The sequence below is a fragment of the Dictyostelium purpureum genome (assembly GCF_000190715.1).
Source record: "Dictyostelium purpureum unplaced genomic scaffold DICPUscaffold_35, whole genome shotgun sequence".
In the NCBI taxonomy this organism is placed as follows: Eukaryota; Evosea; class Eumycetozoa; order Dictyosteliales; family Dictyosteliaceae; genus Dictyostelium; species Dictyostelium purpureum.
The window spans coordinates 17,536-41,045 of NW_003519372.1; the positions used below are offsets into that span (position 1 = coordinate 17,536).

General features: G+C 25.7%; 10 protein-coding genes across 10 annotated transcripts; 7 read left to right on the plus strand and 3 right to left on the minus strand.

Moving 5' to 3' along the window:
• Positions 1-6: 6 nt before the first annotated feature.
• On the minus strand, positions 7-7,755 carry DICPUDRAFT_148800 (uncharacterized protein; the record flags this gene model as incomplete). The annotated part of the gene is made up of 4 exons (XM_003284931.1): positions 7-5,629; positions 5,715-6,537; positions 6,611-7,375; positions 7,452-7,755. The coding sequence occupies 4 exons, from the start codon at positions 7,753-7,755 to the stop codon at positions 7-9; spliced, it is 7,515 nt and encodes a 2,504-aa protein (XP_003284979.1).
• Positions 7,756-8,307: 552 nt separating this feature from the next.
• Positions 8,308-9,744, plus strand: DICPUDRAFT_96882 (uncharacterized protein; the record flags this gene model as incomplete). The annotated part of the gene is made up of 1 exon (XM_003284906.1): positions 8,308-9,744. Exon 1 carries the CDS (start codon positions 8,659-8,661, stop codon positions 9,742-9,744), a length of 1,086 nt encoding a protein of 361 aa, XP_003284954.1. The 5' UTR covers positions 8,308-8,658.
• Positions 9,745-9,858: 114 nt separating this feature from the next.
• Positions 9,859-12,397, minus strand: DICPUDRAFT_148802 (uncharacterized protein; the record flags this gene model as incomplete). Its single annotated transcript, XM_003284932.1, has 3 exons — positions 9,859-10,101; positions 10,438-10,685; positions 11,101-12,397. The coding sequence occupies 3 exons, from the start codon at positions 12,395-12,397 to the stop codon at positions 9,859-9,861; spliced, it is 1,788 nt and encodes a 595-aa protein (XP_003284980.1).
• Positions 12,398-12,634: 237 nt separating this feature from the next.
• On the plus strand, positions 12,635-13,088 carry DICPUDRAFT_91414 (uncharacterized protein). The gene has a single exon (XM_003284907.1). The coding sequence runs from the start codon at positions 12,646-12,648 to the stop codon at positions 13,048-13,050; it is 405 nt and encodes a 134-aa protein (XP_003284955.1). The 5' UTR covers positions 12,635-12,645; the 3' UTR covers positions 13,051-13,088.
• Positions 13,089-13,328: 240 nt separating this feature from the next.
• DICPUDRAFT_45798 (uncharacterized protein) lies at positions 13,329-13,821 on the minus strand (the record flags this gene model as incomplete). Its single annotated transcript, XM_003284933.1, has 2 exons — positions 13,329-13,678; positions 13,753-13,821. 2 exons carry the CDS (start codon positions 13,819-13,821, stop codon positions 13,502-13,504), a joined length of 246 nt encoding a protein of 81 aa, XP_003284981.1. The 3' UTR covers positions 13,329-13,501.
• Positions 13,822-14,947: 1,126 nt separating this feature from the next.
• On the plus strand, positions 14,948-15,865 carry DICPUDRAFT_45800 (uncharacterized protein; the record flags this gene model as incomplete). Its single annotated transcript, XM_003284908.1, has 1 exon — positions 14,948-15,865. The coding sequence occupies one exon, from the start codon at positions 14,948-14,950 to the stop codon at positions 15,785-15,787; it is 840 nt and encodes a 279-aa protein (XP_003284956.1). The 3' UTR covers positions 15,788-15,865.
• Positions 15,866-16,487: 622 nt separating this feature from the next.
• DICPUDRAFT_91416 (uncharacterized protein) lies at positions 16,488-16,801 on the plus strand. The gene has a single exon (XM_003284909.1). It carries the CDS (start codon positions 16,494-16,496, stop codon positions 16,767-16,769), a length of 276 nt encoding a protein of 91 aa, XP_003284957.1. The 5' UTR covers positions 16,488-16,493; the 3' UTR covers positions 16,770-16,801.
• A 937-nt stretch (positions 16,802-17,738) lies between these two features.
• On the plus strand, positions 17,739-17,999 carry DICPUDRAFT_22412 (uncharacterized protein; the record flags this gene model as incomplete). Its single annotated transcript, XM_003284910.1, has 1 exon — positions 17,739-17,999. A coding segment is annotated over one exon (261 nt), but the record flags the coding sequence as incomplete, so codon positions are not given.
• Positions 18,000-18,819: 820 nt separating this feature from the next.
• DICPUDRAFT_28562 (uncharacterized protein) lies at positions 18,820-19,487 on the plus strand (the record flags this gene model as incomplete). Its single annotated transcript, XM_003284911.1, has 2 exons — positions 18,820-18,903; positions 18,993-19,487. 2 exons carry the CDS (start codon positions 18,820-18,822, stop codon positions 19,485-19,487), a joined length of 579 nt encoding a protein of 192 aa, XP_003284959.1.
• Positions 19,488-20,176: 689 nt separating this feature from the next.
• Positions 20,177-23,184, plus strand: DICPUDRAFT_86508 (uncharacterized protein; the record flags this gene model as incomplete). Its single annotated transcript, XM_003284912.1, has 5 exons — positions 20,177-20,215; positions 20,285-20,986; positions 21,069-21,381; positions 21,452-22,151; positions 22,224-23,184. The coding sequence occupies 5 exons, from the start codon at positions 20,177-20,179 to the stop codon at positions 23,182-23,184; spliced, it is 2,715 nt and encodes a 904-aa protein (XP_003284960.1).
• Between the last annotated feature and the right edge of the window lie 326 nt (positions 23,185-23,510).

Consider the following 23,510-nt stretch of genomic DNA (forward strand, 5'->3'; position numbering starts at 1 on the left):
GTTTTATTAATTATTATCAATTAGTTTTTTAATAATTTGGTTAATTGAACAATTTTGAAGTTCTGATATGCTGAATAGGTTTTTTTTGAATTCTTTATCTATCCAATTTTTAACTTGAACACTGAAAATTGAATCTACGCCAAATTCAATCAAAGGAATACTTTTATTAATATTTGATTCGTTCATTGAAAGGAGTTCTGCAATTTTCGAGATAACTTTTTGAATAATTGTATTTTCGTCCATAACTCCATTGGATAATTTACTATTTCTATTAATTGAGTTTAAAATATAGTCTGATTTATGATTATATAGATTGCTTGGTGGCATTTTTTCATAGTTTAGTTTATTCACAATTATATTATCGTAATCTTGTTGAATGACTGTTTTGTTTGGAGTTTGTATAAATAAATCTAATGCACCCAATAAAATATTTGCTGACATTGATTCAATTCCTATTCCATCTAGTAATTCACCGACTGATTCTGTTCTTGATACAATACCTGTTGTTCCTATATGTCCCCAGTTCACTGAAAGTGCTGATAAACCTAATGATTTTCTATATTTGGCTAGTGAATCTAATACATTGTTTGCACAAACATAAGTACATTGATTAAAACTACCATATATAGCTGCTATTGATGATGCCAATATGAAGTTGTTTACATTCCATTTGTATTTCAATGATAGTTCGTGTAAATTGATTGCTCCTATTGTTTTTGCACCGTGTGAGACCTCTAAACTTTTCATATCTATTTCTAATGGGTTGCATGCATCATAAGCAAAAGCAAAATGGAATATGGAGTCAATGTTATTAGTAGATGGATGTTCATTGAATATATTATTGATGGCTGTTTCTATTTGGTCTTGATATTCGACATCGACACTTTTGAAATAATAGTTGATGGCTTTGTTGCTATTGGATTTTGATTTATTTATTAATAATTCTAATTCCCATTTTAATGTGGATTTTGATAGAATAATAATGTTTTCTACTGATTTTGAATATTTGGAAATCCATTTAATAATTTCTAATGCAATTCCACTTTGACCTGTAATTAATATAGTTTTACCGAGTTCTGAACTGATTGTGTAGTTAGATTTGATAATTGGTTGATCTGTTTCTCTGGTGCCTTCATCTTTATTCTGTAATAAATGACTTGTAATATCTTTATCATAGTTTACAACAATTTTACCAATGTGTTTTCGTTGATTAATATATTCGAATGCTTCTTTGATATTGAGTACTGAGTATTCTGTAATTGGTATTAATGATAATGATCCATTTGAAATACCTTTACTTATTTTTTTTAATATTTCGTTTATATATTCAAAATCTAAAAGTAAAAGCTCAACATTTGAATAGGTATAGTTGTATTTAAATTTGTTAAAGTCAATAAATTCATTTGGATTAAGGTGAGTGATTGATAAATCGACGATTCTTCCTCCTTTGTTTAAGCATTTGAAATTTGATTCTAAATATTCAGCAGGCAATGTGTTTAATATAACATCTACACCTTGTTTATTGGATCCTAATTCTTTTAGTTTTTGTTTGATTTGTTGAACATAGTCTTTGTTTCTAGTTGAATATATACCAGTAATAAGTGAACCATATCTATCTCTCAAATATTTTTCTTTTTCTTCAGAACCAACTGTAACAAATAAATGTGATTTGAATCCTTTCCATTTTAATAATTCGATAGCTGATAAACCTACACCACCAGTAGCTGAATGGATTAATATTGATTCTTGGCTTTTAAAACTATAATTTCCAACTTTGAAGATACTGTGATATGATGTTAAATATACTGCTGGAATAGATGCAGCTTCAGCAAATGATATATTGTTAGGCTTGTGTGAAAGTTGGGTTTTTTCTGCAATAATAGAGCTCGATGAAGAATTATAATGAATAGAAAAGACTTGATCACCAACTTTAAAATTATCTACATTATTACCGACTGATTTAACTATACCTGAATATTCCAAACCAAATTCTGGAGTGTGTATATCTGAGTTATGATTTATTAGTTCAGGGGGTACATTTCTAGTATAAACCAAGTAATCTTTGTAATTAATGCCAATTGCTTGAACTTGAACCTCTACTTGATTTTCACCTAATTGCTTCTTTGATTCTAATTGAAATTCTAAATTTTCATTTAAAATTGATTTCAAATTGTTGGTTGTTGATGGTTGTTCAATTGAATTTGATGTATACTTTTTGAGGACATTGTGACTATCTTTTATTCTTTCTAAATAAACTTGGTTATTTCTTATAAAATACTCTCTTTGAATGTTATTATGTATGTCAATTAGTTGGTTTATCAATTGATAATTACTCTCGTTCAATAATGATTTATCGTCAAAATCAATTGAAAATAATAAATATGGTTCAAATTGGTCTAGAAAATATTTAAATGAACCAGTTACTGATGATGCTAAATAGTTTGATGATTGGCTAGAGTGACAATTTCCTGTTATTAATACTAGTTTTGTTGATGTTAATTTATTTTTAAGTAAATATTGAACAATTTGAATGTATTCTAATGTAATTTGTTTAAAGTTATTAATATTTAACTGATTAATAGTTTTGGTAAAGTATATAATTGTATCTTGATTAATATCTTTTGAAATATTATTAAACTGCTCCATTGTATTTATAACAACTTGTTTTTGTTGATCTTTTATAAGATTATTTATAAATGATTGGTTGTTATTGTTATTTATATCACTATATACTATTATATCGTTATTGGTTGTATTGATAAAGGACTTAGATTCTTGTTTTTGAGAGTGTATTAAAATGTTTGAAATTCCATTATTTTGGGAAAATTTAATATTTTTGAAATTATTTTCAGATAATATTTTATACCATTGATCTTCAGTCATACAACATCTATCGGCTCTAAGCTCGGTATCTTCGAAAGACCACCATTGATCGAAAACAGAAAATATTGAATCTGCTACTATTGATTTATAAATTGGTTCAACAAACATTAAATATCCATTATGTTTTAATATTTGATGAATTTCATTTAAACCAAATGATATTTTCTTGAGTACATGCAATACATTTGACATTACAACAAAATCATAATAGTTTGGTTTTAGCTGTTGGTTTGAAATGAGATGGTCTTCTAAACTTAGTGATTTGAATAAAATTTTTCTATTGTAATCACCAAAGAATGATAACTTTTCTTTTGCATAGGGAATAAATGTTGGTGAGATATCGCTAAAAGTATATTCTATTTCGATTTCGATATCACTTGATTCATTTTCTTTTAATAGTTGATTAATTTTATTTAAAATTACTACAGATAAGGATCCTACACCTCCACCAAACTCTAAAATTCTAATAACATTCTTTTTCTTTATTAATGGTTCAATTGATTCCTTTACAATTTCCGATAAAAGGATATCAGAAATTGTACAATGTGAGCTTGCGTAAAATTGTTCTAATAGTCCATTATCATATAGGGACGATGGTGTTTCTAATTTATCTTTATCTCCAAATGGGAATAACAGATCAACCATTATTTTGGTGCTTTTTGTTAAGATATTGCAGAAAATTAGTTTTTCTTCATTCCATTCAGATTCAATATACTCTTGTTGATAGTATTCTTTAATTGTTTCAAATGCAAAATTAAACAGTCTTGAATGTTTTTGATTGGTTAAATATCTATCTCTTAACACTTGAATTGTATTATGTTTGATATCTTCTAATTTTATATCTGAAAATTTGATTTTGATGTGGTGAAAAAGAATTGAAGAAACAAAATTATAATAAGAATCTAAGCCAAACTTATATTCAATGTTGAAATCTTTATGATTGAGCAATTCTAAATTTGTTACAGCTTCACAATCTTTTAACTGTAAAAATGTTGTTTGAAATTCATTTAGTGGATATTGAATCTTTAATGAATCTTCTATTTGAACAGTTGATGTCATTACTAATCTTTCTATTTCAGCAAAAACTGTACCATCTTGAAGCATAATAGAGGTCGAAAATTCATATGAATCACCTTTTTTACCTTTAAGCTCAATGAAAGAATAGAAATCTAATGTATAGTCTTTTGGTAGATTTGACGAATAGAATTTGAGATTTTCTACTTTGTCAAATACCAATTGACAATTTTTATCCACCAATCCCATAGAACCATGAACACAACAATCTAAGGTGGCACAACTAATGATAGTTTCTACAATGTCGTGGACTTTTTTATATGGAATATGGTTTAAAATACAATTATCACCAATATAGCATTGTTGGACCATTTGAAAAAAACCAGAATAAGATATTCCAGCTTTAACCCTTGAGTGATTATAAAATTCTTGAGAGTTTAATTTTGTTAAGTTGCATTTAGTTTTTAAATGTTCAATATCCAATTTCTTTTCATTTGCATTTGTAAATCTAAAAGTTTGAAAGTTACCACAAGATGATAAAATCCATTTATTTGTATTGGGTTCGTAATAATGAAACTGAGCTCTATAGTCTTTCTTTGATGTTTGATAGATGTTGGTTTGCAATTGTTTGTTGACACCTTCAATAAATATTAATGGTACTTTGAATTCTAAATGTGATATTATTAAATCCTCATTTGGGAATGAGTTAATAATGTTTTCTATGTAACCACAACCTGGAAAATAGTATTTGCCTTTAACTTGATGACCTTTTAAATATTGAAATTGAGGTTTTTCTACGTCAATAGTTGTTTTATATGTTATAAATGGTGATGTTGTGTTTTTATTTCCTAAAACTTCGATTGGTGAACCATTTAATCTTGATTGGGAATGATTTAAATCTTCTCTCCAAAATATTTTATCATCCCATTGATATCTTGGTAAATTTAAATCTTTATGTTTATATTGTAAAGAAGTTTGATTATTATTGTTGATGGTTTTTAATTGATTTATAAAATTAATTGAGTAATTATGATTGCAGTATAGTGTGGATATTAGTTGGAATATTTGGTTGATATCTTCTTTAGTTTTATTTAATGTTGTTAAAACTGTTGATTGAATTGGTTGTGTTGATAGTGGTTGTATTTGTTTAAGATGATAAGCCAGTGCTGAATGTGGTGACAGTTCAATAAAAATTAGATTTTTGCATGATTGATTGGATTCAATGTGTTGATATAGTTTTTGAATGGTTTGTGTAAAGTAAACTGGTTCTCTAATATTTCTGAAGCAATATTCTGAATTAAACTGTTTATCTTGACCATTAAAGAAATCTTGGTAAATAGTTGATAATACTGGTGTTTTTGGTTTAAATGATTCAAATTTGAGGTCAATTAGATCTTTTTTAACTTTATCTTGACTTGATGTGTGGAAAGATGATGGAGTATTTAAGAATGCAGTGTGTATATTTTGATGTTTTAATTTTGATTCAATTTCTTTTAGTTGGTCTTCATTACCACCAATTACAATTGAATTTGTTGAGTTATAACATGAGATTTCGATTGTTGGATATTCTGTTGAAAATTGATCGTTAAAATGATCACTGCTGATGTTAATTGATAGCATTCTGCCTGATCCTATTGTTTTTTGTTGAGCAATTGATCTATGATATAGAATATAACAGAGTGTGTCTAAATCAATTGATCCTGAACAATATTGAGAAGTTAATTCCCCTAAGCTAAATTATAATAGATTAACATTAATATTTATAAATTTGACCTAAAAAAATTTGAATAATATTAGATTATTTAATTAATAGTTACCTATGGCCGATTATATAATTTGGATTTATATTCCATTGTTTTGTTAATGTTTCAAAAAGAGCGATTTGAATCATACAAACTGATGGTTGTGCGATAATAGGATGATTAATTGTATCATCGTTGGTTGATCTTAATTTCTCTAATATTGAATATCCGTAGTATTTGTTTAACTTTGAATCAATTAAATCAATTGTTGATTTAAAGTATGAATCATTGATATACAACTGTTCGCCCATTCCATTCCATTGAGTACCTTGGCCACTGAAAATAAAACAAATATTGGTATTTTTATCTATTTTCTCTGCTGAAATTAAATTCGAAGCCGCTGAATCACTAGTTTTTATAAAACTATCATTATTTTTGATATCTGACCATTTATTTGCTAGTGCTATCGATTTTTGATAAAGTTTTGTTGATTTCGAAAAGATATGGTATTGGACAAAATCAAAAAATTCACAACTTCTAGACAAACTATTATAATCATTTTGAATATTTGATATATAAAAATTGAGAGATTGTTTACTGTTGGCTGAAAATGGTACTAAATATTGTTTATCGGCCTCCAATTGATATATACTGCTTGCATCCATTTGACAAATCTCAGAAACCACGATACAAACATTTGAGCTCGTAATTCCAAAGTTGTTAATCATCATCGATACTTTTTTATTTGATGGAAATGGCACTATTTCAGTTACAACTTTTAAATTCCATTCATCAAACTTTATAGCAGGATTTGGTTCGTTAAAATTAATATTAGGAACAAATTGACGATGTTTAAACATTAAACAACATTTTATCAATGAAGCAATACCTGAACATGCTTTATTATTAAAGAGTTATGAAATTAGTATATATTTTAAACATAATACATCTATAGTTATAACAATATTTACCTTCCAAATGACCAATGTTTGATTTAATAGTACCAATTAATAATGGATTTTGTTGATTGTGGTATTGTTTAAATGCCATTGAAATTGCTTCAACTTCAATAGGATCGCCAGTTGGTGTACCTGTACCATGACACTCTACAAAATCAATATCGGATTCAGTGACTTGAGATGAACATAACCCAAACATTGTCTTGATGTTATTGAATTGGCCAGTTTTTGATGGTGAATAAAAGTTGTTTTTATCACAGTTTCCATCTGCATTTGAATTAGCTCCATTAATAACACAATAGACCCTGTCACCATCATTAATGGCCTGTTCAAGATTCTTTAATACAACTACAGCAACTCCTTCTCCTCTAACATATCCATCGGCAGTAGCATCAAATGACTTACAACGACCACTCTTTCCTAGCATATTTAAATGTGAGAATGATTTACTGATAGATGGATCCAACAATAAACTAGCTCCTCCCACAATTGAATAATTTGATTTTCCCTCGACAATACTTTCGTATCCTAAGGCAATAGCATTAGATGATGAAGAACAAGCTGTATCAATTGATAAAGATTGGCCTTTAAAATCGTAGCAATATGAAATTCTATTTGAAGCAGAATGGTTGGTCGAACCAAATATATTTGTAAAAGTATCAGAATTTTTCAAATTATTCTGATAGTCAGTTGTAGATACACCAACATATACACTTGTATTTGTACCACGTAGTTTAATTGGATCAATATGTGCATCTTCGAGTGATTCCCATACACCTATAAAATAAGAATGATTAGTATTATTTTCTCTTCCACTGATTGGTTTACAACTGTTTATTTAAAATAATCTTACATTTCAATAATAGTCTCTGTTGAGGATCAATGGTATCACAATCAGATGGTGATATTGAAAACATTAGTGGATCGAATTGTTTGATTTCGTCTAGTGAAATCAAACCTGCTTGGTTAGACTTTATTTCATTATTTAAATGAAAGTTATCACTCCATCTTTCTGATGTATCAACAATACCATCAAACTTGTTAATTAAATTATTCCATAATGCCACTGGATTATTTGAATTACCTGGTAGTCTAAAGCCAATCCCGATTACTGCTACACTTTTATTTCTTTTGTTAATAATATTTTTAGGTTCCATTTTAAATTGAATTAATATTAAGAAGAAAAAAAAAAAAAAAAAAAGTTACATTTTATAAAAAAATTATTTATAAACCAAATTTTAAAATTTAATTAAAAATAAATTTGGTTTATAAATAATTTTTTAAAATTAAACGTTTCCTAATATGTTTGAACACTAATAGAAAACAACATAAAAAAAATAAAAAAGATAATTGTTCCCCCATTAATTTAATTTATAAAATATAGATAAATAAATTATAGGGGTGGGTGGGAAGATTTTTTTTTCTTGTGTTAAATCTAATAAAATTGTGGCGTTTACATTTTAATAATTTAATAATTGTAATTTAAAAAACGGATAAAAATTTAAAAAAATAAAAAAAGAAAAATGATTGGATGGTTTTTTTTTAAGGATTTTTATTTGGGAATATGAAAATTTATTTATTATAAATTAAATGTTAATATTTTTACCATTTATTATAAAAAAAACTATTGTTATTGTTGTTATTATTATTATTTATAAAAATGAAAATAAAAAAAAATTTTTAAATTAAAAAGGACATTTCTAAAATTATATTAACATTAAACAATATATATATATTATTTATATAAATATAGGTCTTTAAAAATTTGATTTTTTATTTATAAATAAATTGCAAAAATAGAAAAAAAGTTAAAAAATTTAAAAAAAAATAAAATTTTTTTTTTTAAAAAATAAAATATTTTTTCAAAATAAAATCATTTTATTTATAATAATAATTTAATAAAGTTTTCGATACAATTACAGTCATATTTTGAACCAACAAAACAATAATGATAATAAAATAATAAACATATAAGAAAAAACTATAGATCAATTTGTTTATATGATCTAATTTAGCATAATAATATAAAAAGTAATAATATATAAAAACGATAATTAAAAATGTATCATATTAATAATAATAATTTCAAATTTATTGGTGATACAAACGATATGAATTTGGAGCAAAAAAGAGAATCACTACAAACATCAAAAATAATAAATAATAAAAATAAAGAGTTAATTGAAAAAATTAAATTTTTAGAAGAATATCAAGATCAAATTGATAGGGACTATAAAATTCAATTTGTTAAATTAAAAAATATAGATAAAGAAAAATCAAAGGAAATTGAGGAAAAGGATCAAATTATACAGAAATATTCAAGTGATATTCAAAGGTATAAAGAGATAATAGAGAGTTTAGAATGTAAACTAAACCATTACAGGAGAGAAAATGAAGAGATCAAAGATATCAATAGCAAAAAAGAAACTATAATTCAAATGTTTCGAAACAAATCACATATTTTAGAGATAGAATTCAACATTTATAAAATCAAAAAAGAAGAAGAAATTAAAAAGCTTGGTGAATCGAATAACGAAATTATTGAAATTGGTCACAGCAAGATAAGAGATCTTATGATGGAAATTGATTTACTCAAAGAGTTAGGTGCGGACCAATGTAGGCAATACGAATCAATACTAAACGAATACCAAAACACAATAAACGAATATCAAGATACAGTCAAAACATTTAGAGAAGAGAATGAAAAAATCAAAACCAACCAAAAAGATGAATTAAAAAAGGTAAATACTAAAATAAAGGTTTTAAACAACTCCATCCTCAGTCTAGGCAAAGAGAATGAAGAGCTGGAGCAAAGAAACAGGGACCAAAGAAATGAAATACAAGAATTAAGGTTGAAATTTAAAGAAACAATGGTATCAACCAATGGGTCTGGTGACACCTTTAAAGAGTACGAAAGAAAAGAAATTATTAACAACATTATGAACTCTATTGATCCGTATCAATTATTTGGTATCAATAATAATAATAGCAACAATAATCAATTCATTGATCAAAAGATGGTCAATAACAAATTTAGACAATGGGCATTATTGCTACATTCAGATAAAAACTGCAATTCCAAAGACAACTCTTCCGATGAAGCTTTTAAAAAACTATCCGATTTCCGAGATAAACTTTTTAAATAAATAATAAACTATAATTTAAATACATTTTAAATAATTTAATAAACTATATTTATTTAATTAGATAGTAGAAATAAAAAAGAAAATTTTTTATTATCTTTTATTTTTTTAATTTTATTAATTTGAATTTAAAAATTCAAACATTTTGAAATCTATTTTATTGTATCCAACACTGATTCTAATTTGGGTATATTGTGGTGATAATGATTTGCAAACTTTAGTGTGACATGAACCAAACGAAGTTTTTGTAATTATATTATTTTCTTCAAGTTGCTTTTTAACGTGATCTATTGGTTTGTTTACAATGACATTTATAATACTTGGATGTATTGTTTCATTTGGATCTTCCTTTGACTTGTTCTAATATGTAAGTGCTAATTGATGAGATGAATCATTTGGGTTGGACTATTACGAATGGTTATATATTTGTAACTTGAAAACACTTTGGTTAATTCAAGTGTGTTTTTATAGGAAGCCATGATTCTATCCTCCATGGTGCCGAAATTGGCAATAACAATTTACAATAATCTACACTGACATGATAACTCATTAACTTTGACATACTTTCAAGGGAGTACATAAAGTTTGCATTCTTTGTAGTATTTCTGGTATGATTAAATTTACTGGTACTTTAATACTTTGGGCATGAATTGACCACAATTTCAACATCGCTAAACTTGAATGGGTTTAAAATACATGAGTTAACCAAGTATTATCCACAACTACAATTAGTTTCTTTGATAACTGTTTCAACTTTGGCAAAATATCGAATGGGAATATATTTCCATTAGGATTTGAGGCACTTTCAGAAAACATTATATTGGTTCTATTCGGATTATCATTCTTCAAACCTTGGAAATGTTGCAAAATGGAGGCAGGGTTGCACACATTGATTTCAGTTTTTGGGCAATTAAAAGATTTGATAATTTTAATACAACTCGTCACTTATTATAATATTTATATTGTCACCCTTATTTTCTAGAAAATATTGATTTAATCCATACTTTTTATCCCTTTTTTAATGATATGAAAGGAAAAATTAAAAAGATTAAGGAAAACAAAGTGATGGCTGTGGAGGAACGTGGGTTTTTCAAAATAAACAATTGGGAAGAGACCCCAATATGAATTGGATTTTTTTTAAATTTTTTTTTTTTTTTCCAATTAAATTTTTATCACTTCCGACAATAAAAGTCTTTGTCGGTGAGCGGTTAAAAATATCTGTATTCATCATTAATGTGGGTATAATATGAAAATTCAACACAACAAAATAATATATCTGAATATAAAGTTTATTTTTTTTTTTTGATTTTTTATATTCTTTTTTAATTTCTTGAATTGTTTTGATTCACTCAGCCCTACCAATACCCTCGGCTGCCCCTTCAACCACTTCTACTGTCTTTGGATTTGTAACTATACCTTTTGCTCCTTTCCATGCTCCTTTTAATACATTAAAAGTCTTAGACCAAAAGCCTGTTTTTTTAGGCTCAATTGTTACTTTAGGTAATGCTGTTGTTTTTGGTGCAATTGTTGTTTTAATCTCTGGAGTTGTTTTAGGAACAATTGTTGTTTTGATCTCTGGAGTTGTTTTAGGTGCAATTGTTGTTTTGATCTCTGGAGTTGTTTTAGGTGCAATTGTTGTTTTAATCTCTGGAGTAGTTTTAGGTGCAATTGTTGTTTTAATCTCTGGAGTTGTTTTAACTTCTGTTGTTGCTTTAGGTACAAGCTTTTCTTTAGGTACTTGTGTTGTTCCAGGAATAACATTTTTTTTGTTAAGCAAACTTGTAAGTCGAACTTGTATATCGCTTAAATATGATGCTGATGCTTTTTTAAATTTGACAGGTGTAGGTGAAACTACTTTTTCCTCAGATTCCGAACTGTCTTTACAAGAATCTTTCCTATCAAAATTACTGTAATCACCATCCAGAACTTGATTACCGGCGTAAGGAATACCAGATGGAAAAAGAAATTGTGTAATATTTTTATCTGGTACAACATCTTTTGTATTTGAAAGAAAATGGGCAAAACCATTGACGATAACAGTGGCATGACCATTGACAGGCAATAGATTGGCAACTGGGTTATTGATATCCATATTATAAAATGTTCTTAAAATATCGTATGGCTCATCGTTTGGATCAAACTCCAAATCCTGTACCTCTGGGTTATGGCCATGTTCTTTATTTAGTAAAGTTGCAAACTTAATTAACAATGCTGTTTCAACGTCAAATGTCCTTGTGTCTACCATTATATTATCGTCATCAATGGAATCTCCTGGGAAACGCATAAAACAAGCAAAAACATTATTATTAATACTTACCATATCATTGTTTGCATGGTAATAATATCTTTGTAAGACATTATTTTTTGATTTTCCTATCCAATAAACTGGCATAAATACCTCATCATTTGATCCATCATAAGTATCGGGTGTATTTGAAAAAAGAATATATATACCAGGATAATGACATTCTTCTGGTAGATATCCTTCATCATTAATCCATGTTCTGCATACCCATGGGAATCCTGTTTGCGGGTGTGGGGTATTTGGTGGTCCATAGAATGAAGAAGCATACTTTATGGGTCTAGAAGCCAAAAAATTAATATTAGAAAATAATATAATAAGCAAAAGAAAGAAAAGTTTTTTTTCTTTAGACATTTTTATTGTTATGAATAATAAAAATAAAAATTTTTGTTAATTTTATTATTAATATTTTTTTTATTACCCTAAAAATAACACCCACTAAAAATTTACAATTTAATGTTAACCTAAATATAACCACCAATTATATTTAATTTTAATTTTATTTTTTAATTTTTTTTTTTAATTTTTTTTTTTAATTTATTTTTTTAATTATTTTTTTAATTAAACTTTTATATTGTGTAAATTATAAAGAGCTACATAAAATGTGCAAACATAATGATTTCTCATTTGAAAAATTAAAAAGATGCCACTTTGCCTACTTGAATCGATTAAAGCACTATGACGAAGATTATCCACTTTTCAATTCAAACACATGCACCGAAAAATGTAAAGAGAAAATGAAAAAGATTACAAGATTCACTTTTTCAATGGAAGAAAAACTTATTTCAAACTACTTTGACGATTGCAAAATGGTTCCTGATAACATAAGATGCTCTATTTCTGAATATTACTGGTGTCTCAATAGAAATACATTAACCCCAAACTCAAAATATATGAATATCGGTTTTGTTGATGGAAAAGTTGTTCGTTTGTGTGATAACTCCAATGATTTTACACCAGAAAAAATAGAAGAAGCTTTAAATCAATTGATTAAAGAAGAAAACTAAATAAATAAAATAAAATGCATTTGTAGTTTTTAAAAAAATACATAATTTAATTTCGTCTTTTATTTTATTAAACAAAAATTCCAATTAATACCTCTTCCTAATTATTTGAGATTTTGATATCTTTAGAATTTCAACTTAAATACTGGACAATTCATGGGATATCTAGACTTTATTTCTATGTTTAATTGCTCTGTATAGTCTTAACATTCCAATTCGATTCTTTAACTGATGAAGAAATTCAGTGAACCTTACTTAACTTTCTGCAACAGCATCAGTATCAGCATCTGCAATAAAACCATTCAATAATAATACACAACCTCCAATCCCCAAAATATGGTTATTATTATGTTAGGCAAAATTCACATTTTTTTTAAAAAAATTTCGTGTTATAAATAATAAATAACAAATAAAAAAATAATAATTTATTTGTTTATAAAATATTTTATTTAATTTATTTTGAGACACAAACTTCATTTGAACATTTTAAGCCTTCAATACAACCACAAAAATGTTCTGTGTCAGTTTTGGTTTTACATGGTTCTCCGAGTTGGCCAAGTGGTCTGCAATAGCCAAAGACTAGACTGGTACAGCAATTTCCTTCACCACAATTACTAAAGACATTGCAAAACTATTAAAAAAAAAATAAGAAAATATATTAAAATATAATTTTTATAATAAAAAAATAAAAATAATAATTCTTACTTCACCTTGAGTACTGGAGATAAAGAATACAGATAAAAAGGCAACAATTAATAAGAGATATGATTTCATTTTATTTTAAATATAATAAATTATAAAGGGAAATTTTAATATGAGAATTATTTATATGTATATTTTTTTAGTTGTTAAAGGGTTAAAACGAATAAAATTTTTATAAAAAAATGGGCATATATGATAAAAAAAATAAATTTAAAAAAATTTCATCTTTTTTTTTAAATATTTTATTTTTTTTTTAAAATTTTATAATAATATATAATTCATATAATTAATTTCTAAAATCTAAAAAAATTGATTAATCCATACTCTTTTATCTCTTTAATGATATGGGAGGAAAAATTAAAAAGATTTTGGTAATATTATAATAAAAAAAATTAAGGAAAATGATGAAAAAAAACAAGGTGATGGTTGTGGAGGAACGTGTGTTTTTTAAAATAAATAGTTGGGAAGCGTCCCCCAAAATGAATTGGGATAAAAAGAAAAAAAGATTTTTAGTATCAACTCTTTGCTTCAACCAAATAAGGAGACAATTATATTATGGTCTTTAAATATAATTGTCTAAATAACATTGTATTAATAAATAAATTTTTCATCTAAAAATACACGATTATTTATAAATAAAATTTAATTTTTTTTTTGTTTTTTTTATAAAATTTTAAAATTTTTTTTTTTTTTTCGATTAAATTTTTATCACTTCAGCGATTTTTTTTACACACACAAAAGTCTTTGTTACACAACACTTCAACTTTAAATTAATATCAAATCAATAATTTACACGCATACCAAACTACACATTAATTAATACACAAAAATATTTCTATTTAAAAATTTAAAAAAAATATAGAAATGTAATAAATCTTTAAAAAAAAAAATTCTTATAAACCTTAATAGGTTAAAGAAATAATTTAGAAATTATTAATAACAGATAGTTTTCAATTTAAAAAAGAAATAATTTTTATATCTTTCTAAATATTTTATTTTCTTTTCTTTTTTTTTTTAGATATTTTTATTTTCTTTTTTCTTTCATTTTTTTTTTAGATATTTTTTCATATTGCCATGTTCATATGTTTTTTTTTTAAATATAAATACAAAAGTTTTTAAATTTTCATTCATCATCAATTTATAAAATAAATAAAAAAATAAATAAAAAAATAAATTAATATATATATATAAAAATAAAATGCCTTTATCATTAACAACTAGAAAATCATTAAAAGATAACGAAGAAACTCTCAAAACTCATTTAGCTACTATTGAAAAAGCTTTAGGTACTCCATTTGAAATTGTTTTCGATTTTGAAGATATCATCACCAAATGTAATGATAATTGGGTAACAAATAGCTGTGGCTCAATCTTTTACAAGGATGTTGTTGGTAATTTAGCTAAAAACATTGATACCAAAGTCAGTAAAAACGATATGGTTAAAGAAGCTTTCTTAAATGCTGTTCCAAACAAGAAGATTGTATTTGTTGCTGCTGATGAAAAATTACCATCCTATTGGCAATACTCATTTGTTGATGGTAATTGTGTAATTTCATTCCGTCCAAAAATCTGCAACACCAATGATGTCTTTACTGCCAAATTAGAAACTATTCTCCCAACTGAAGGTGTATATTCTTTAATGACTCGTTTAAATATCAAAGAAAATGAAGCTAAAATGGCTGCAAACTTAGCTTCTGTAAAAAAAGCAATGAAATCCGATGCCGATTGGACTATTGATCAAGCTTCATTAGAGGCTGTATACCCACATGTTGCTGCTGATTTAAAAAATAGCTTTGGTCATATTTTCGCTGGTGTTGTTGAAAAAGTAGCTGCCAATCTTGCTAAACGTTGTGCCGATGAAATGGTGTTAGAAGCTGTTCAAGAAGCCACCTCAAATCGTACTATTGTCATTAAACACAATGAAACTCAAAGTGGTTATTGGTTATGGTCATTCGAATCTGGTAATTTAGTCATCTCATTCAAATCTATCACTAACACAAATGATGTTCAAACATTTGATTTCATTAAATTATTATAAATCAAAACAAAATAAAAAAACATAATATATAATTTAATTTTTATAAATATAAAAATTTAATTATTTTTAATAAACTCTACACACAAATCACTAAAATAATTAAAGTGTATATAGTTTTTCTTTTTTTTTAATTATTTGTTGAAAAGATATCTATTTTTAATTTCAATATTAAAATCATTATTACATCAATATTGATGTTGATGTTGTTTTGTAAAAAAAAAAAAATAATAATAAAAATTATAATTGTGTACTATTATTTGAATAGACAAGTGCTAAAAATAACTAGATAAAATGTGATTAACCCTCTGTGGTGTTACCATCTTTTGTTTTAACCCACTCTTAACACAACCACTCCATATTATTTTTTATTATTTTTATTATTCACAATTACCACTTCAAAAAATAATATAAAAATTCACAAAACTTAACGCCTAAAAATTTATATTAAGTTATCCTAAAAATAACCCACTATTATTTTTAATTTTTTTTTTTTTTACTTTATATTTTAAAAATATTATTTTTTTTTTTTTTTTCAAACAAAAACATTATATACAATATAAAATAATAATAACTTAAAATGTGCCAACATAAAAATTTCTCTTTTAAAAAATTAAAAAGAGGCCACTTTTCCCTCTATGAAAAAATTGCTTTAAAGCACTTTGACGATGATTTTTCAAGTTCATGCACTGATAAATGTAAAGAGAAAATGAAAAAGATTACAGAATTCACTTATTCAATGGAAAAAAAACTTAATTCAAACTACTTTGAAGATTGCAAAATGGTATCTGAGCAAATGGCCTCAGGTTGCTCTATTTCTGAATATTACTGGTGTCTCAATAGAAATAAATTAACCCCAAATGCTAAATATATGAATCTCGGTTTAGTTAAAGGAAAAGTTGTTCGTATGTGTGATAACTCCAATGATTTTACACCAGAAAAATTAGAAGAAGCTTTTAATCAATTGATTAAAGAAGAAAATTAAATAAATAAAATAAAATGCATTTGCAGTATTTTAAAAAATACATAATTTAATTACCTCTTTTATTTTATTAAACAAAAATTCCAATTAATACCTCTTCCTAATTATTTGAGATTTTGATATCTTTTTCAGTTTAAATACAGGACAATTCATGGGGATATCTCGACTTTATTTCTATGTTTAATTGTGGTCTTAACATTACAATTCGATTCTTTAACTGATGAACAAGAGAAAATTCAGTAAACCTTATATAACTTTCTGCAACAGCATCCGTATCAGCATCTGCACCATTTGCATCTGCACCATCAGCATCAGATTTAATATTTTATTCTTTTTTTCGGATTAAATTTTTATCACTTCTGTGATATACCGACCAAACTGTAGTTTTAAGTAAACTAGCAAGTCGAACTTGTATATCGCGATACTGATGCTTTTTCAAACTTGACAGTTTTAGGAGAAACAACTTTTTCTTCGGATTCTGAACTGTCTTCACAAGAATCTTTTTTATCAAATTTACTGTAATCACTGTCCAGAACTTGATTTCCAGTGTATTGAAAAATAAATTGTGTAAAATTTTTATCTGGCACATCAACATCATTTGTATTTGAAAGAAAATGGGCAACACCGGCAAAGGTAACAGTGTCATGACCAGTTCAATATTGGCAATTGGGTTATCAATATCCATATTATAAAATGATCTTAAAATATTTTGTACATTTTAGTGGGTTATCAAAAAAATAACACCTATTAAATATTATTTTTTTTTTATATTAAATTTTAATTTTTTTTTTTATATTAATTTTTTTTTATTAAATTTTTTAATATTATTTTTTATTAAATATTTTTCAAAACTTTATATTCAATCACATAATATAAAAAGAGTGATACAAAATGTGTGAACATAAAAAATTTTCATTTGAAAAAATTAAAAGTTACCCCTTTACTTACTATCAAGATTTAAAGCACTTTGACGATGATTTTCCAGTTTTCGATCCAAGTTCATGCAACGAAAAATGTAAAGAGAGAATGAAAATAATTACAAAATTCACTTTTTCGATGGAAGGAAAACTTATTTCAAACTACTTTGACGATTGCAAAATGGTATCTGATCAAAAGGCCTCAGGTTGCTCAGTTTCTGAATATTACTGGTGTCTCAATGGAAATACATTAACCCCAAATGCAAAATATATGAATATCGGCTTTGTTGATGGAAAAGTAGTTAGGCTATGTGATAACTCCAATGATTTTACACCAGAAAAAATAGAAGAAGCTTTTAACAAATTGACTGAAGAAGAAAATTAAATAAATAAAATAAATTTACATTTTCAGTTTTAAAAAAAAGACTCTATTTAATTTCGTCTTTTTTATTAACCAAATTCCAATTAACACCTCTTCCTCATCACTGTGAGATTTTGTTATCTTTTGAATTTTCTGTCTTAAATTTCTATATTAAATTGCAATTCGTGATCATATATTCCTATCATATTTCTTTTATTATTTTTTGGGGGGTAATTTTTTATGAATGAATAACTTTTTTTTTTATATTTTAATTTTTATTTTGTATGTTCAGTGGTACTGATGATATTCACCTGTTTACTGAAATAAAAATGAAGATACAAATACTACAGAAATAAAAATTAAAATATAAAAAAAAAAAACAAATGAGAAAAATATTGATTAATTTTTATACTATTATTATGGTTATTGTATTATAGTAATAAAAGAGGAATTATTCATATAAAAAAATTTTATTATTTAAAAGAATCATTTTTGTATAACTAATTATTTGTTTTCATTTAAAAAGTTTTTTTTTTTTTTTTATTTTTTTTAATTTTTTTTTTTTAATTTTTTAATTTTTTTTTAAATTTTTTTTTTTTTTTTAAATTTCGTTTCATACTGCTTCACCCACTTTGAAAGCCTCAAATTAAAAAAAAAGAGCATCTATTATATTAGATGTCCTTCTACGATAATATCATTACTAAAAACAACAATAATATATAATACCACATATAGCATATAGAATCCGAACAAAACCATATACCTATATATAAAAATGAAGGAAGTCATCAAAAGATTATATGCATCCTATTCCTCAAAATATATTCATTTATTACATACTAAACCCATAATTACAAAGGTAGGTTTCATTTTCAATAATGGTGGATTTTTATTTATAAATAGAAATTAGTTATTAATTTTTTTATTAATTTTAACAATTAATTTCAGGCGGCAACATCGGGAACACTGTATTTTTTATCAGACTCATTAGTACAAGGTATTGAAATTTTTAGTTATAAAGATAAAGAGGGGACAGAGAGACCGAAATACAAATTGGACCGTTCATTAAGAATGGCTGTATTCGGATTTTGTGTTACTGGACCAGTATTTCATTATTGGTACAACTTATTGGATAAATGGTATCCCAAGAAAACAAGTCGTCATATTTATATTAAAATGTTAATAGATCAGACAACTTGTGCTCCAATATTCAACGCAGTTTTCTTTACAGGTATGGGAATTTTAGAAGGCAAAAATTTAGATCAAATTAAAGAGAAACTTAAAAAAGATTGGTGGGAAACCTACAGAGCCGATTGTATGGTTTGGCCAATTATCAATTTCTTAAATTTTAAATATATTTCAAATCATCACAGAGTGAACTTTATGAACTGTGGTAATATTTTATGGACTGCATTTTTAGCAAAAATGAATTTTAGTCACTAAAATAATAATAATAACAATAATAATAATAATAATAAAACGGTAAAATCACCTCCAGTTAACACCACCAAATGTATAAAATAATTAAAATATTTTCATCATATTTCATTTCAACACCAACAATACTTTAAGATTAGTTTTCTTTAAAATTTTGAAATAGATGAATATCAAACCCACCCCACAAATAAATTTAAACAAATTGTTTCAATCAAAAAAAAAAATAAAAAAAATACTACATTATTAGTAAAAGAAATAAACTAAATATAATAAATTATAAAAAAAACTAAAAATAATAATAGAAATAGTATTAAAACCAAAAAAGAAAAATCATAATAAAAAAATAATTTTTTTTTAAAACAACAACCCACATTTTTTTTTTTTTTTATTTTATCAAAACTTTATTTCTTTGTTTTTATTTTTCATTTTTTTTTGATGATCAGAAAAATGTTTAAACATTATATTTGGTATATTAAATTTTCTAATAATTTTATCATTTAATATTTTTTTATAAAAATTTTAAAAAAAAAAATAAAAATAAATATTAAAATTTTTAAAAAACAACGAATTTTTTTTTTTTTTTTTAAATTTTTTTTGGCAATATTTAATTAAAATAAAATTTTTATAATAAGTAATATTAAGTGTGTGATTAAATAGTGCAGCTGTAAATAGAAAACTCGATAAAGGGACGATTAATGGAAGAAAATAAAGATATATCATTTGTAAAACAAAAGGTACCTATAGCATATTATAAATAATAATATAAATAAAAAGATTAAAATCTAACCAAATATTAAATACAGAATTTATTTACCGATGATATCGTAGTATATAAAGGACAATACTATGTTGTTGTAAGAGTAGCATGGGACCATGATAATTTAGATATTGATGATACAGATGATACAGATGATCATATGGAAGATATGCATGATGAATCAAATGAAAATAATAAAGATAAAAAAAAAACAACAAATTACCATACTGAAAAAATTAAAGAAATGGTATCGGAATTAAAAAAAGAATTAAAAGAGCATGGAGAGGAGCTTGATGAAAATGAAGATGGAGATGAAGATGAAGAAGAAGATGAAGATGAAGACGAATATGATGAAGACTATGAAGGCTCTGATTATAATACATATGGATCCGAGTACGAATATTATAGTTTTACTAATAATGAAACTGGTGTATTGTTAGCTGGTATTAGTGGTGCCAATGATCTAACCGAATTGGACTATAATGAATGCATACAAGATATTACATTATTTGATAGAAATTTTCATTTTACAGATGCTGTCCAAAAGATTGGTTCAAATAGTCAGTTACTAGGCTCAGTTATCGATAAAAGAAAGAAATATTTTGTAATGCCATTCGAAGCTATTCATACTGGTCTCATCACTCAAGGTGATATAGTAATTTTAGATAAAGTAAATGCAACATCAAACTTTATCAAAGGTCAAAAGGTTATGGATGAAAAAAGAATTGCTGCTGGTGTTATTGAATCTGTAAGAATCCTATATTAACATTTATCCGCTATTTCTAGATTATATAAATTTTCATACTGACATATCAACTCTTTTATTTTAGGTCCGTTATGATTTGGAATGTTTAGATTCAAATAATAAAATTGTAAAAATCAAAGATGCAACTAGAGCAAACATTATCTTTCATCGTATTTATAGCAAGGATTTTACTTTATGTCCAGGTAAATTAATTTATTATAAGAATAAAGAGTTAACAATCACAAAGTTAATACCAACATCTGCAAATGTAGAGTGGTTATATTTCTTCAATGACGAAATCCAAGACTTGCCAAACCCAACCCAACCAATTCACAATATTATACCATTCAGAGATGATTTCGAAGTTTTTTTATCGTTTGAAGCAGTTACATATGAAGGTAAAATTACATATTACACATACATAGTAAATTTATAAAACACTAAATACTAATTTATTATGAATTTTAGATTCAGAAGGAAATATAAAAGGTGGCTTTTTATATTTAACAAGTACAAAATATTTAGTAGCATGGCAAGATGGCGAAATTAAATATGAAGACTCAACAACTTTAATGATTTGCGATCCACTCGCTACAGATTATTTCCCTGGAGATATTGTTTGTCATAGTAGTCTTGATATTGAAAAGCCATACAGTAATGAAAACAAATTATGGGGTGTAATTTTGTCATATAAACCAACTGAAAGAACAGTAACAGTAAAATGGAATAATATTAACCATACGAAATTAAGAGAATTGGGGCAATATAAAGAGCAGAGTCTAGAAAACAATGAGAATCAAGAAATTTATATGAATAAAGAACACAGCGGCAAATCAACTTTTGTCGAAAGCGATATTTCAGTTTATGATATCGAATATTTTGAAGATTATAATTTCGATATGTCAGACTATGTTTGCAAAGTCGACGACAAGTTAAAATTAAAAGAAGCAGATGTCTTGGGTCAAGTTATTTGCAAAGAAGATTTAAAATTAATTATTATGTGGAACAATGGTTATGAAGAAATGGTATACCCATTCGATTTAACCAAAGTTGATGACTTTGACGAATCTGATGATGAAGAAGAAGAAGAAGAATACGAATCAATGGATCTATCTGATGAAGAAAAGATTAATCAAGTTGGCCAAAACATTTTAAAGAGATTAGAAAAGTTTAACCAAAATTTGGAAACTAAAGAATCAAAAGATGGTTTAGAGGCTGGTGAATCAAAATTATTAGAAAGAGCTAAAAAAGCCAAAGATACATTAAAGGACCTTTTAGATAAATATGAAGGTAAAGAAGATAATGCAGACACCCAAGAAACACCAAACGAACCAAGCAGCACCAATACCGCAATTGACACAGACACCGACGCTGACCAAGAGGGTTCACAATATGAAAATGGTGTTTTGAAATTTGAAATGCTCAAAGAGTTTGAAGCCCATAACTTTTTTGAAGAGAAATGCTCACCAAATAAGAAATTTATGGTTGCTTTTAATAAAGAGTTAGAAATACTTCGTACATCTTTGCCACCAGGTATTTTTGTTAAAGCAAACTCCAGCAGAATCAATTTATTCAGTGCACTCATCATTGGTCCAGAAGATACAATTTATGAAAATAGCGTTTTTATATTTGACATTTTCTTACCATCCAATTATCCATCAGTAGCACCCAAAGTATTCTTCCATAGTGTTTCATTCAAGCTACATCCAAATTTAAATGTAAATGGTACCGTATGTTTATCGTTGTTGGGCACATGGCACGGCAATCGAAATGAAATGTGGATACCAGATGTTTCAAATCTACTTCAAGTTTTAATTAGTATCCAAGGTTTGATTTTAGGTTGCAAAGAACCCTATTTCTTAGAGGCTGGTTATGAAACTCAAATTGGAACTCACATAGGTGTCAGAAATTCATCTCTATACAATGAAGACTCTTATCTCTTGTCTTTGGAAACTATATACTTTTATTTAAAAAATCAACCAATCCTTTTTAAAGATATAATCATAAATCACTTCAAACAAAAAAAAATAAATATTTTACAAAGAATTGATCAGTTTTTAAATAGTGAAAATAACAATAGTAATAATAATAATAATAATAATAATAATGCCCTATTTTGTATAAGTTTACCCCCAAGCAAAGGTTTTATTTCTGCTTTAAGGAAATTAAAGTCAAAAATTCAAGATATCAATCTTGGTTAAAAGAAAATTATCAAATTTAATCTTAAATTAATTAAAACAACAACATTAAATAAATTAATCTCAAGGATTAAAGCCCTATTATTATAATTTTCCAATTACAATAAATCAAACCCACAGGAAAAAAAAACAGTATTCCCAACAACCAAAAAAAAGATTTTTCTTTTGATTTTTTTTTTTTTGATTTTTTTTTTAATTTTTTTTTCCCCATTTTCTAAAATAATTACATTTAATTTTTATTATACCTTTTTTTTTTATTTTTTTAATTTTTTTATTTTTTTTTATTTTTTTTTTTAATTTTTTATGTTATAACCTGAAAATTTAAACAA

Excerpts from the sequence above, each read along its gene's own strand:
- DICPUDRAFT_91416 (XM_003284909.1), top strand. The coding sequence starts at position 16,494 with ATGAAAAAGATTACAGAATTCACTTATTCAATGGAAAAAAAACTTAAT.
- DICPUDRAFT_91414 (XM_003284907.1), top strand. The coding sequence starts at position 12,646 with ATGTGCAAACATAATGATTTCTCATTTGAAAAATTAAAAAGATGCCAC.